The sequence below is a fragment of the Electrophorus electricus genome, chromosome 12 (genome assembly GCF_041902795.1).
Source record: "Electrophorus electricus isolate QZ-2024a chromosome 12, ASM4190279v1, whole genome shotgun sequence".
Lineage (NCBI taxonomy): Eukaryota > Metazoa > Chordata > Actinopteri > Gymnotiformes > Gymnotidae > Electrophorus > Electrophorus electricus.
In genome coordinates, this window is record NC_137508.1 from 2,202,819 (window position 1) to 2,218,380 (window position 15,562).

General features: G+C 42.0%; 1 protein-coding gene across 1 annotated transcript; it reads right to left on the bottom strand.

Annotated features, from left to right (window-relative positions):
• Positions 1–1,357: 1,357 nt before the first annotated feature.
• rtn4rl2a (reticulon 4 receptor-like 2 a) lies at positions 1,358–6,379 on the bottom strand. Its single transcript, XM_027000484.3, has 3 exons — positions 6,246–6,379; positions 5,431–5,657; positions 1,358–5,109 (listed from the first exon to the last, which is right to left on the bottom strand). Exons 1-3 carry the CDS (start codon positions 6,301–6,303, stop codon positions 4,018–4,020), a joined length of 1,377 nt encoding a protein of 458 aa, XP_026856285.1. The 5' UTR covers positions 6,304–6,379; the 3' UTR covers positions 1,358–4,017.
• Positions 6,380–15,562: the final 9,183 nt, after the last annotated feature.

Below are 15,562 nucleotides of genomic sequence, written 5' to 3' on the forward strand. Positions count from 1 at the left end.
AAATCGTAAGAGTGACGTAAAGCTAACAAGGAGTGCAAGAGAGGGAGGCTGTAAGAATGAAAGAATGTGTGAGAGAAAAAGAATCTTGTTGGGGGTTAGAGAGAGAATTTGATCTAAATGATAGACAAGGGTATTAAAATATGACAGAATTATGCTAATTTCCAAAAAGTACTGAGATAAATCAAATAAATGTTTGTGTTTCACTATCACTAAATTGTATTATTTGTGTGTATTTGCAAAGAAAAAATTCAATGTTTGCCTTTATTGACATAACAGCAAGTATAGCTTTGTGTGTGTGTGTGTGTGTGTGTGTGTGTGTGTGTGTGAAATCTAACTGTAATGACATTTGGATATCTGATGAGCTCTTCCTATCGTATTGTGTAGCAACGACGCAGATCCTGTAGACTGTGTTAAGAGTGGGGGCAAAGTTCTATGCCTTCCGAACAACTCACTCTTATGAATTCCAACTTCCAGGCTCCCAAAAAGATCATCCTAACCCTCCCATCTCATCCCCTTTCTCACTTTACCCCCCCCCCCCCCCCCCCCATTTCATTCAGCATTCAGTGACTCACCCGTGATTTCCATTAATATTCCTCAATCATCAGCTTGTTGTGATGATGACACGGTCCCTGCTCCTCCTTCCCCATCCAGCCCATTGTGTCTCACTGTTGACTGGCATGGCTATCAGCCAATAGGCTCACAGATGGTGAGTGGGTAGATGAGGGGGCACAGTTTGCGCACTTAAGCAGCAAGCAGTTGATGTCATACATTTTAAACCCTGAAGCTAGAAGTAAGCATGCACAGCATGAGAAGATTAAATGCTAAATTAATTAATTGGCTGAGTGTTTTAAACCGTGCTATGATCGCTTTTAACACCTTGTATATATCAGACTTGAATTAAAAAGAAGGTGTCAAAGTGATGTCACTGTAGGTTCTGCTGTCCAATTATTCCTGAAGTAGCTTGAAGTATAAGTATTGACGCAGGATGGATGCACGCAGCTTGTCAAATGTCTAGAAGCCATCAAATTATGGAGCTTTTTGCAGTTATTTAAGGGATATATTTGCTTCCTGCGGGGACTAGTGACGTACTGGTAAGACAGCCCAGCTTAGCACATAGTGGGTGACTGAAGCTGTGGCCTTATCATTTAGCTGCTCTTTCAGTGAATGCCATCTGGTATAGCTCAAACAGATAGACAGATAGACAGATAGACAGACAGATAGACAGATAGACAGACAAGCTGACTTCTTGAAGATTTCTTGAAGAGAGAGATGGAGAGCCTTTGACTATTGGCTTGCATCCAGAGAATGAAAAGAGACTCCCAATAAATGTTGTTCAAAACCACAGATATCCATTTATTTTTCTTTTTGCTGAAATAACAGCATGTTTCATAACTCATCCGTTCACACAGTTACATTCATTGTTAAATCAGACACATACATTCTTGGATCAAAAGGTGTAACTAAGCTTTGGTCGTCTGTGAGTGACCTCACAAATATGGTCACTTGAGAGCACCACTGTGCAGTTTGACCTTACCATAATGGCTGCCATTTTTCCATAAACCTTTAACATACATATTAAGACTAACTTTATCATGGCAACATTCAAACCTCCTCTCATTAGCTTCCAAAGTATAGATCTAAGAGAATATTGCTCAAATTAACCATCAAAGCCCAATAATTACATGAAGACCTTTCCAGCTGTATTTTATAGCCTGACACCCTTGAAATCAGACTTAAAACTGTTCCATTATCCTCAGATGCCTCATTTACTTTCTTATTCAGCTCTTATTTTTCATTTCCCACATGAGATGCTGCAGGAAATGGACTTTTCTCCATCTGAGTGCAGCTCTTTGTTTTCTCTTGACCATTTCTCTTTTTTATCTCCCATTTCTCTCTTTTATCTCCCATTTCTCTTTCCGCCACCCACACCCACCCGTCCGCACAAGCCTTCTTCTCTGTCTCACTCTGTCCTTGCCCTCTCCACTTTCACTGTTAAATTTTACCAAAGGGAATAGCAAGCTCCTCCATTACTGCTGCTTCCTCTCTTTCTCACACTACTGCACTTGTGTAGTTGCTTCTGATTCTTCATGCAGAAACCAAAAGAGTGGACAGCTGGACAAAGAGAGAAGAAGGATCAGGTGCAAATCTGTAGCAGAGAACATGGCTGTAAAGGAAAATAAAATGGGACAGAAGTTAAGGGAAGTGCAGAATCACTGCATCACCATGTCCACCCCTACTCCTATGAGAGCTTACGAAGATGGGTGGCTGGATGGCTGGATGGATGGATGGATGGATGGATGTATTATAGAGAGCAAAAAAAAAAGTCTACATTGTCTCTTTAGCACTTATCAGTCTGTATTAATACATGAGTATTAGTCAAAACAATGCCCATTTATCAGACCATGTGTCATAATGTCGTGTTTCCGATTTATAATTCATTAGTCAGCTGTCATACTACTAACATCAGTCCAATTACTCAGTCACCCAGTCAGTCCATGGGTATTGTGGTCCATTTTCAACAAATCCGGCAGTACTAAACAATGCACAGGTGGTTTATCATATAGTCAGTCTAAGTTAGGCAAAGTATTCTCATTCACTTTCGCTCATTTTCGCTCATCATCCATCCGATTTTGGGAGGGCAGACGTGTTGATATCAGGCTCCTAGGTAATGTTAATATATGTTTCTGGTTTGAAGTGAGTTGAGTTTTGAAGCTTTAAGAGTTGAGAGTGCTTGAAAGGAGAGTCTCACAGTGAGCAAATTGATACATACATGTGTTTATATTTGAAAAAGAAAGAAAAGCATATTATGTAATTCTGTTACAAAATGGTGATAGGAGTGAAACATATCCATGACAAAGTTACCATAAAAGACAAAAAGCAAATTCATTCACTTGCTCTCTCTTGCTGGTAGACTGATCTTGCCATTCGTGGACAACACAGATGACATAATTTACAGGAACATTCTGAGCCAATCAGCACACAGGTGATTAAACACAAAGACTTTTCTACAGCTCTCCTTTTGACAACATCATGGTATATATACAAGAGGGACTGTTGATGTCATTGCTGGAAGATGAAAAAATGAGAAAGCTAAATATACTTTCCTTATTTTCTCTGACCCGGGCGTGCTGTCTCGATCTGGTTTTTTCTTTCCCACTCTATTTCAGACGCCTGCTTCTTTGTCCACTGTCTATTCATGCTTCTGTGGACCTTCAGTGTTACCTTGTCATATGCCACAGCTTCTCTCCTTGCTTTCACATTCCCTCTCTCTGCTTCACTTGCCCTGAATCATGATATCATTGGATATCCATTATATAAAGGATGAGGTTGGACAGCCATTGATCCAGATAATAATCTGAAGAACTGCTAATACCAGTGAGATTAGTGTTAGGAGTCATGTCTATTTAACAAAATTACTATGACCAGTGCAAGTAGCAGTACTGAAACTGGAACAATTTGAATAACAGTACTAGCTGCAATAATAAAGACAGTTCTAGTCATGGGACTATCACAAGCGGAAGTTACAATAGCTAAAGTAGCACTAATACCAGCCAAAAAAGGCAGAAGTATACAAATGTTGTACAAATATCTAGGAAGGAACCATATATCCTCAGTCCATATGGACTGTGATATATGTGTATATATATATATATATTTATATATATATTTATATATATTACTTAGTAAACATGTCCACAAGGAAGGAGGACAGTGTACCTGTTGACTAAACAAGCCCTCTGGTACTTGCTATCATTCCCTTCCATTGTGAATAATGGCCTGCACTGCAGTACCTGCCCTGTATTCCCTGCTTCCCCTACTGTATCCTAAATCAGTGTAGTGCCCTCTAGGTGCCTTCAGGTACTAGAGGCTCAAACTGGACAGAACAGAGATACAGGTAAGCTGGAAGTTAAACAGGAATCAGGTATGGGAGAGTTAGGTTGAGTAAGCTGGGTTTTCTCTTCTCCAGAGAGTGGAAGAAGAAAAGGGGGATGGAGATCCCTTGCAAAACACAAAAATTCAGCCAAACAGGAGATGAACACAAACAGTCAAGACGGTCATGGCAAGCAGTAAGAGAGTGGAGGGAGAAGAGGAAGCGGAAGAGGAGAAGGGTGGCAGGCCTTCGAAGTCAGGCGGGCACTCCAGCTCAAAACAGCGGAGTGAGGTGATGCCGGCATCCTCGTTGCCATAGTTGGCCCAGTACTCTTCTGGGTCCAGCTTGGGGAGCAATGCCTCTTCCTCACCCAGCTCATACTTCATGGATGTAGATGTAACAGAGGGTTTGCCAGAGAATGGGTGAGCCTTCACAGTCTCGGAGCTCTTCTCAAAGACGCCCTTGGTGGAGCTGACAGGCTTGTGCTTGGAGAACCACCAGCGGGTCTTGGTGCTGAAGGTGGTGGTGGTGGTTCCAGCCAGGGAGCCGGGATCGGGCAGCGGGCACAAGGCGAAGTCCATCTCACGCAGGAAGCGCAGGTCAAGGCCGCGGCGGGCGGCAGGGGAGGCACAAAGAAGCTCTGAGCTGGACACCCGGTTGGACCTGAAAAACTCCCAGAGAGGCCGTGCCTCACAGCCACATGCCCAGGGGTTGTTGTTGAGCCTCAGGAACTGGATGGATTCCACATCGCGCATGGCTTGGCCAGGTAGCTCAGCCAGCGAGTTGTTGAACAGGAAGAGCATGGTGAGGCGGCCCAGGTCGCGGAAGGCGCGACGGTTGACCTGCCGGATACGGTTGTCGTGCAACAACAGGCGGTCCAGGTTGACCAGGCCACGGAACACATTCTCGGACAGCGTGCGGATGCGATTGCCATGCAGGAAGAGCTGGCTGAGGTTGATGAGGTCAGCGAACAGGTCGTCCTGGAGGAAGTGGAGCTGGTTCTCCTGCAGATAGAGGTACTGCAGGCTGTAGAGCTTGTGGAAGATGTCATGGGGCAGGGCGGCCAGGCGGCAGCGGTGCATGTGCAGGCTTTGCAGCTTCTCCAGGCCACGGAATGCTCCACCCTCCAGGCGACGTAGGTGGGGGTTGTCACCCAGGTCCAGCTCCTCCAGATCACGCAGCTCGCTGAAGGCCCCGGCCTCGATCCAGGTGATGTTGTTTGAGAAGAGCCACAGGACCTGGGGAGCAGGAGAGACAGGGTGTGCAGGAAGATGATAGGATGCGGGGGTGTGGAAGGAAGAGGAGTAGGTCATGACAAGGGGGAACAAGTGAGAAGGTAAGAATGAGAACATACCAGACATACATGAACACCTCTTAAACACATTACATCAGTAAAGTGCAAATATGCATACACATTCTGTTGTTTTGCTCACCTTCTCTCACATTCTCACATACGTACACGGGCATGCAAACACACACACACACACACACACACACACACACACACACACACACACACACACACACACACACACACACACCACAACACTCTTTCCCACCTGAGTTCCAAAGCCAAAAGAGCCCACTCTCAGTTCAGCGATGCGATTATTCTGCAGAAAGACGCGCTGCGAGTCGTAGGGAACGCCGGTGGGCACGGAAGTGAAGTTCTGCGCCTGGCAGCTCACAGTCATGGGGTTCGGGTAACACACGCACAGGTGGGGACATCCCTGCACAGGGGCGGGTTTCACCACGACCAACCAGACAACCAGCCAGAGCGAGAGGCCACCTTGATGGAACAAGCGGAGCGCGTGAAATTACAACGAGTTCAAACTGGAAACTGGCTGTGAGGAGCTGTCCATACGTTTTAGTGCTGAGATGTTATCGAAACTGTTAATTGTATTCAAACACTTGTGATGATTCTGTGAAACGGACATAACTGAGGTTAAGAAGCAGATATCAGGCAGGTCTCCATCCAACATTCAATGAAACTATCGATCGTGAATTTTAACTTCGCGATAGTGAGTCCAACTATAGGAAACCACAGTTTCTTAGTCTGACGGTAGTTTACACTACCTCTGACTTCCTTACTAAGCTAGACAAAGAATGATATGTTTTACTTGTCTTCAAACTTCCAAAGTTATTATACATCTAAGAAGTGTTAGAATATCTTCAGTATAGACACAAAAAGATTTCTGTTGCTTCATTACATCGTTCGGTTATTAGAGCGTAAAATCAGATGTACTTGAATAAAATGTATATTTGATAACGTAGAGAAAAACACTTTTCATTGTAAAGTCCGTGAAAGACTAACGTCAGTGCAAAATAAGCACACACAGATTCACACAGAAATAAGCAAACAACATAAGATACTCACTCCTAAAGTTGTGCGCAATGGAGCTTCGCAGGCTCCGCGTAAAAGTAGACGTTTCCATTCTGAACCAAAGCCGAAAGCGAGTTAGCCTTAGGAGGCGAACGATTCCTTGCTATCTCCGCTGATGCTCTGGTCCCCGAGTCGGAGCGACTGAGAGAGTGCCGAAAGCTCGGTTCGAACACAATTTATACCCAAGCCGGCGGGCGCCTACGGTAGTGGGCACCACGGAATCTCTCCTACGTCATTAGCCGGGTCAGGCTCTAGCGAGGGTGGCAAACGGAAGAGGAGGGGTACACAGGTACGGGGGGGGGGGGGGCAAATGAGTGTTCATCGAGAACGCGCACATCAATAAGGCGAGAGGGAAGTTGGTCTGCTTAGAGATTGGTTAGAGATTTACGTTACGAGGATGGAGACGCACGCACGGGAAGGACGGGGGGAAGCGGGCACGGTGCCGGTTAATGCCTGAAACGGGAGGAGGAGATGAGCGCAGCACGAGGCAAGCGAAGTGTGCACACGGCCACACTGTTGGCGTCGGCTGCGAAGCCCATTTGGGACAAGTTTCCTGCGCCTTCCTAGTGAGAGGTTTGAATGAAACGCACTGCTTAGTGGCAGACTCCTACTTTGCAGAGGAGAGACTATGCCATGGAGACAAAGTTATCTATTCAAATGAAGTTTGAACGCTGAAAATCATTAGAAGTATGTTTTTTGTTTTTTTTTAATGCACAAGATTCAATTCAGACTAATAGACACATTAAGGAACTTGTTAGAGATGAATAAATACATTACATTATGGTTATATGGTAGTTTATAACTTTTTAGCCCATTACTGAACTGTATGGTGAACCAGATATTACTTAGACAAGACTGTGTATGCAGGTAGGAAAATGGTTTCCATGGTCAACCATTGTGAAAGTTCTTTAATATAAAATGACATAGGAATTTCACAGACAGACGAACAGACAAAGTGGCAGGCAGACAGACGGACAGATGGGTGGAGAGTATGCAGAGCCCGAGGATGTCCATGTTGTTATTCAACACCGCCTCCGTACGCTTTCATGTTCTGGACAGCGCATCTCTCTCCCTCTCCACCTCCACACCAACACTGTATGAGTGGACAAACAGGCTTTCCCCGCTCCACCTACACCAACCAACCAGCTGGGAGTAATTTCGTGTATATCTTTGTGTGTATGCGTGAGTTCGTGCGCATGTGTGTGCGCTGTCTTTGCTTGTTTGTGCATGTGTGATTGTTGCATGCATCATCGCCAGGCCAGAGGCATGCCATGACTGACACCGTTTATGCCAGAACTGTGTTGAGGAGGAAGTGAAAAAGCACTAAAAGATATTAAGTGAGGTTACAGAGGACTGTAATGTCGGTGAGGGAACAGTTCAAAAAAGCAAGTGGAGATGGAGAGGGATAAAAAAAAAGAATATGAACTTCTAGATATTATCCCCAATTAGCTTGGGTAAAGACTCTCAGAGATTTTTTTTACAGTCCTATGTGTCTATGCCATTGCTTTTCCTAAAACAAATAATGGGGGATCTCAGTTCTGGGAATATTTCCCTCCTGAAATTTCTAGAAGCAACATCCTATGCTTGGAACTACATTTTTTTGTATTGTTTGCAAGCGTTAAACTTGAAATTTCTACCTTTTGGATACATAATGGAGACTAAAAGTATCTGTAATGTTTTTCCTAGAGACTCAATAGCAATGTAACAATAACTGCGAGGAAACAAAAGTGACATTACAAATAAATATACTAATAATATACAATACTACAATATTATACTAGAATACAGTGGTGTGAAAAAGTGTTTGCCCCTTTTCTGATATCTTATTTTTTGCATGTTTGTCACACTTAAATGTTTCAGATCAAACAAATTGAAATATTAGATAAAGATAACAAATAAAGATAAAGATAACCTTAAATGAAGGTTTTTATTATTAAGGGGAAAAAAAATCCAAACCTGCATGGCCCTGTGTGAAAAAGTGATTGCCCCCCATTAAAACAAATTAACTGTGGTTTATCACATCTTTGGAAAGCTGAGTTCAATTTCTCTAGCCACACCCAGGGCTGATTATTGCCACACCTGATCTCAGTCAAGAAATCACTTAAATAGGACCTGCCTGACAAAGTGAAGTAGACCAAAAGATCCTCAAAAGCTAGATGGCATGCTGCGATCCAAAGAAATGCAGGAACAAATGAAATACATTTGAAATCTATCAGTCTGGAAAAGGTTATAAAGCCATTTCTAAAGCTTTGGGACTCCAGCAAACCTCAGTGAGAGCAATTATCCATAAATGGCGAAAAATGGAACAGTGTTGAACCCTCCTAGGAGTGGCCAGCTGACCAAAATTACCCCAAGAGCGCAGCGACGACTCATCACAAAAGACCCCACAACAACATCCAAAGAACTGCAGTCCTCATTTGCCTCAGTTAAGGTCAGTTTTCATAACTCCACCATAAGAAAGAGACTGGGCAAAAATGGCCTGCATAGCAGAGTTCCGAGACGAAAACCACTGCTGAGAAAAAAGAACATAAAGGCCTGTCTTAGTTTCGCCAGAAAACATCTTGATGATCCCCAAGACTTTTGAGAAAATACTCTGTGGACTGACAAGACAAAATTTTAACTTTTTGGAAGGTGTATGTCCCATTACATCTGGCATAAAAGTAACACAGCATTTCAGAAAAGGAACATCATACCAACAGTAAAATATGGTGGTGGTGGTAGTGTGATGGTCTGGGGCTGTTTTGCTGGTTCAGAACCTGGAAGACTTGCTGTGGTAAATGGAATCATGAATTCTGCTGTCTACTAAAAAATCTTGAAGGAGAATGTCTGGCTCAAGTTGAAGCGCACTTGGGTTCTGCTTCAGGACGATGATCCAAAACACACCAGCAAGTCCACCTCTGAATGGCTTAAACAGAATGAAGACTTGAGAGGCCCAGTCAAAGTCCTGACCTGAATCTGACTGAGATGCTGTGGCATGACATTAAGAAGATAAAAATCCTCCAACGTGGCAGAATTACAACAATTCTGTAAAGATGAGTGGGCCAAAATTCCTCCACAGTGCTGTAAAAGACTCATTGCCAGTTATCACAAACACTTGATTGCAATTGTTGGTGCTTGTTATGATTAGACCAGGAACAGGCAGAGGTAGAATGCAATTGCAGGAGGCAGTTTATTAAATGAGGAAACACGAACACGAAGGGTAAAACAAACAGAGGCAAAAGGGGTAACACTAAGGGTAAAATAACACGCTACCGGGGTAAACAGAAAGTAATGACAACAACTGTAAATGAGCATAAGGCAGCACTGACAGAAGGACATAACTTGCCACAATAACCAACAACCAGAAGATAAAACCACAGGGCTTAAATAAGCAAGACAATCAGACACTAAACAGACACAGGTGAACATGGGAACAGCGGAAACTAAAACAAGGAGTGGAATAGAGGAACAGACGGGGGGGGAAGCAAACGAAACTAAGGCATGGAACCAGGGAGTGCAGGAAGACCGGGAAACCGTGACATCAGGGATGTGAGGAGGGTGGCCATTCGTGACACTGCTAAGGGTGGCCCAACCAGTTATTAGGTTTAGGGGGCAATCACTTTTTCACACAGGGCCATGTAGGTTTGGATTTTTTTTCTCCTTAATAAACTTTCATTTAAAAACTGCATTTTGTTTACTTATGTTATCTTTGTCTAATATTTCAATTTGTTTGATTATCTGAAACATTCAAGTGTGACAAACATGCAAAAAAATAAGATATCAGGAAGGGGGCAAACACTTTTTCACACCACTGAATGTTATTTTATTCCTATATTAATATTAATATATAGTAATATAAGAATACAATAAAAATGAATACAAAATAAATTATATAAATATAATAGAAATATTGATATAAATAAATACAAATTGAAAATTATTTTGGACTTTACAGTTTAAAGGTATAGTAGAGAAACTCTTACTTGAAGCATATGCGTTATTGCAAATCACAATGTTTTTAACAGCCACTACTTTATGAGTTTCGTAAATAACATGTCAGGATATGTGAAACAAGTGTTTGAATACTTTTAAATATTGTTTGTATATATATATATATATATATATACATATATATATATATATAGTGTAATATTTATTCGAAGCGTTTATTTCTGACTCTTTCAAGAGCTCTGCACTGAAAATCCAGCAGTGAGTGGCAGAATTTAATCCAAAAACTGTAACGAAGTCATGTGACTCTGTGGTTTGGGATAAGGAGTAGGTGGCAACACTGCACGAATACTTTAACACCTCTCTGAAAGCATATTGCCAGAGTTGGGCAGGGGGTCATTTCATGTATTGTGTAGCCCTGGCACTGGCTAGATCATTTGCATATTTCCCACCTACTTTGGGGGTGTTATTTGCTGCGTTTGCCACTCATGTGGTTCCCTGTCTACACCATGCTGTGCATCTGGCTTGTCTGGGATTTCAGTTCTCTATCGGCTTCTGCTGGGGATGCAGTATTGCAGTAGGTGTATGAACTCTGCTCATTAATAAACAGCATAAAATGAACAGTGAACCTCTGCGTCATACTTTGCACATAGAGCATAACAATATGAAGAAACACACATTTCCCAGACAACCTCATGCCAACATACAGAGGTACACTGAGGTACAGCTCATTGATTCTTTGTTGGAAGATCTTTTGAATAGATTCACTTACTGGCTTTATTTTCTCAAGTGAAAGAGAACAGCCAGGTTCTTCTGCCTTTTGGCATGCTGAGGTAGACCAGACAGACTGAAGGGATTTACTGTGTTTGGGTTTGAACCAATAAGAACTGTTTTGCCTTCTTCTCATACTGTTCTTCATGAAAAGTTGTTCATCACCATGCTGGATTCTAACAGGGTTATACTCTTTTAGACCTAACAGAGTTATGCTCTTTTAAAGATACCGTGGACCGGTGAGGGAAACAAAGCACCGATGACTAAGAACTGACCCTGTTTGTCACTGTGCAGACAGTGTCCATCTCCATGACAACGGGTAGCCCACCCCTCTGTTCTGCTTCCTGATTTGGGGACAATGGTCCCAGTGATACACAATCTTAATCGAAATCTAATACTCTCCCACTGTGTCTTCATGGATTCTCTTGGTCTCTGCGCACTCGCTCTACTTCCTCTCTCTCTCTCTGCATCTCTCTGTCTGTGCAATCCTACCTAAGGCTCTCGCTGTCTCTTCCTCTGATTTCTGTCTCCAGAGGTATGACAGTGAACCACTAATGATACCTCCTCCATTCCGTTCTCTAATTTTTCCTTTGCCATTTCTTAATATGTTTTTTTTTCCTGCATCAATTATTCAGTGTTTTTTTTGCCTTTTAATGTACTCCATTAATATTTATGTGTATTCATAAAGAGAATCTGTAAAATCCAGTAAACTATTATCACATGCCTTGTTGTCGATGATTCTCATAAGTGTTTATAAATATTTGCAAGTCATAACTGTATTTATCTGTCCACTGTGTCTACACTAATAATTAGGATACCGTTCGGTAAGTTCAAGGTTTATTCATATCTACTTCCCTCGTGACCTGCAGTCAGTTGTGCTGCTTCGTGGGCTGTGCTAATGGCCACTGGACTGCCAATAACATTTACTGCTTTGGGGTGTGAGTTTTTCACTGGAAAAGACAAACTGTATTATGTCTTTTTGACTCCCCAAACCACACTTTTCTATGTGCTGTAACTTCTCAGGAATTGTGTTACAGATACAGATCCAATGGTCAATGTCAGCAGGTTCAGATCAGCATTCTTAAAATATGCCACAAAAAGAAAAAAAAGATTTACTGTCATCTTATTCACAAAGGTCTCTCAGAACTCTGGAGACTGAACTTCGTCTGGTCTTTAGCTTTCGCTCAAATGTGAGAAATACGATCCATCCTAAGGATTAGGAGTTTCAGGGGGTGTCCAGATCTGAAGGATCAGCACTGGTCTAAATTGCTTTAGTATATTGGTCTAAATTCTTCTTCTATTCTTATCAAGAGCAACCAACAGTAATGGGAGGTATACACATTTTAATTAGTATGTATGCTTCCTGGGAATATCTCTTATACTTTATCAAGGCACAAAACCTCTAAACTCCACTGTTTACAACAGGATTAATAAGTATTCCTGCATTCAGGCTTGTTCAAAAGGGTAAAGTGACGTGAAGGATTTTAATTGGCAGGTAACTCAATCTGAAACTGTATTACGGCAAATGGATGAAAGCAAATCTCATAAAACCTCTCTTAGACCCAGGTGATATAGATAGTGTAGAATAAAAGTTTAGTGCAACTACTGGTTCAACTCAAACTGCACATATTGCATTTAGTGTTCAACTCAGTAGTCAGCAGGACTAGTGGAGTCAGCTCAGACCTGTGCATTTGTAGCAGCGTAACGTAAGCGGCATCACAGCAACGCACAGGGAGCATTATTAGAAAGAGACACTCAGTCACGCCTCTGACAGCAGCCGAGCGACAGGCTTTCAGACTCCTCTTGTGTGCCTTGACAGAAGCCATTGAACGTCTTTTCTTTGTTCTTCCTCTTTTTCTCTCCTGCCTACTCCCTCTCACTCGCTTTCTCACTCTCGCACTCATACGCCCTTCTGAAACACAAGTCATGCTCTCTGTCTTTATCGGTCCCTGCCGTCACTTCCGATTGGCCATACACAGCATGAATAGGGGCCATCATTCACTTTTTCTCTGCAGGCAGAGATATTTAAGTCAAACACGCCACGCTTTTACGCATTTCAGCAGAGGAGTGTGGAACTACATGCTCACTTGTGTGCACTGAGCACTGAGGTTCTTTTCCAATTCACACCATTGTATGCAATAAAAGAGCAATAAGACACTATTGATGTCTGCTGGAATTCAAAAGTATTTGGAGATTTTATTTAATTTTTTTGCAGAAGTTTATTTATCTGACAACTACAGTGACCTTAAAAAACTCCCTCTGCCACTATACCAATTCAAAACTCTCATATTCATTAACATTAATAAAATTATGCCAATTTTGTTTCCACACCAGTGATTATTCTGCTTGCCTGTGCTTTGAGTGTTTTAAGTTTACCTGCTGTGCACATCTGAGTGGAGTGCCCAGTGAACTCCCAGCTTAATAAAGCCTAAGCCACTGGGGACTGTGCATGTGGATTGATACGGCCACTGCCCAGTAAAAGCATCTGTGGCAGGGGAAAGCTCTGCAGGTGTTGGACTAGTAATAAGAAGGTGTCAAGCCCCACCCTCACCAAGTTACCACGGTCAGGCCCCTGTGCGAGGCACTTAACGGTCAGTTGCTCGAAATGTACTTGGTCTCAATTGTAAGTTTCTTTGGAAAAAAGTGTCGGCTAAATGCCGTAAATGTAAAATGACTAGGGTTAAACGAACACATGCAATATTGGTAGTTACATTTGTGTTGAATGAATAAATGTGGGTGTTAATTCAACACTGGTTATACGATTGTGGTAGTTGATACATAAGTAGAGGACAAGTGCATTAGATTTGGGATGGAATTAATCCCAGAAGAAACTCACTGTAAATCCTAGAGATGGTTGTTGTGAAAATCCAGTAGATTAGCAGTTTTGGAAATTCTCAGACCAGCCCATCTAGCAGCAACAACCAGGCCATGTTCAAGTCACTTAAATCACCTTTGTTCCTCATTCTGATGCTTGTTTTGAACTTCAGCAGGTCGTCTTGACATACGATGGACTGATTAGATATTTGCTTTAATGAGCAGTTGAACAGGTGGCCTAAAAAACAACATAACAAAGTAGTGTTAAGTACCTAAACAAATTCAGAGCCTACCATCTACATATTGCAGCAGAAATTGAGACTCATCAGACCAAGCAACATTTTTCCAATCTTCTATTGTCCAATTTTGGAGACCTTATATGAATTGTAGCCTCTGTTGCCTGTTCTTAGGTGACAGGTGTGGTCTTCTGCTGCTGTAACCCCTCTGCTTCAAGGTTCGATGTGTTGTGCGTTCAGAGATGCTCTTCTGCATACCTTAGCTGTAATGAGTAGTTATTTGAGTTACTGTTGCCTTTTTTCACCTCAAATCATTTGGGCCATTCTCCTCTGACCTCTGGCATCAACAAGCTCACAGGATATTTTCTCTTTCTCTGAACATTCTCTGTAAACCCTAATGATGGTTGTGTGTGAAAATCCCAGTAGATCAGAAGTTTCTGAAATACTCAGACCAGCTTGACTACCATCACCTTTCTTCCCCATTCTGATGCTTGGTTTGAACTTTAGCAGGTTGTCTTGACCGTGTTTGCATGCCTAAATGCATTGAGTTGATGCCATGTGATTATATATATATATATATATATATATATATATATATATATATATATATATATATATATATATATGTGTGTGTGTGTGTGTGTGTGTGTGTGTGTGTGTGTGTGTTGTAACATGTCTATCTTTATTTCAATATGGAATTAACTGTTAACATGTAATTGAGTTAACGTCAATTACACTTTTCTTTTCACTGCATGGCACTTTCTCAAAGCATTAACAAAAGCTAATTAAGATATTTTGAACTAGGGTTGTCAAGGTATTTCACAGCATCGAACGCTATTTAATCTTCATTTTGTCACAGAAATGTAACTATTAATCCATAATTTATGTAATATCTCTATAATAGACTGACCCTTCTTTTACACTTCTTGCATAACAGTAACCTTTACATTTGTTCTGTCATTTTGCTCATTTATCTGCACCGTGATCCGTCCACCCATCCTCCACTATGTGGTGATTAAACTTTTATAACTTTCAGTTTCTGACGTCAACAACTGCCTCTCCCAGAGGAAGCCTTATATTCAGCCTCCCTCCCTCCCTTCCTCTCTCTCTCCCTCTCTCCCTTTCTTTATCTCCCTCTCTGTTTTGCACGAACACTTTCAGACAACTACTCCATTATCACCTAATTTTTCCCTTTTTTAATTTAAACGTTTTCCTGTGCCCCAGTCCATCTCACTAGCTTCTTTCACCATTCTGTCCTCCTCTGTCTTAATAAGACTCCTCTCACTTCCTTTCAACATTCCTTTGCCTTCCTTGTGATCATGGTGTGTATTTACGCTTAAGGCTAAGTGCATATCTACAGAAATCACCACACTCTCCATCTCTCGTCACACTCTGGAAATTCATCAGTCTCGTTCCTCATTGATTTTTTTAATCCTGCCCTCTATATCATTAATTCCACCATGAACTTACTCCTCTGTGAGATTTCTTGTGTATCGGCACTCTTAATTGTTTCGGGAACATGTGCTCCACACTTAAATTCCATGGAATGCCCCTGCTGTGTAG

What these genes read in the sequence shown, in the direction of transcription:
- rtn4rl2a (XM_027000484.3), bottom strand. Translation starts at nt 6,303, where the DNA reads ATGGAAACGTCTACTTTTACGCGGAGCCTGCGAAGCTCCATTGCGCAC. An exon ending in CATTGCGCACAACTTTAGGA is followed by an intron (nt 5,658 to 6,245) that starts GTGAGTATCTTA and finishes TGTTCCATCAAG; the next exon opens with GTGGCCTCTCGCTCTGGCTG. An exon ending in CTTTTGGCTTTGGAACTCAG is followed by an intron (nt 5,110 to 5,430) that starts GTGGGAAAGAGT and finishes CCTGCTCCCCAG; the next exon opens with GTCCTGTGGCTCTTCTCAAA.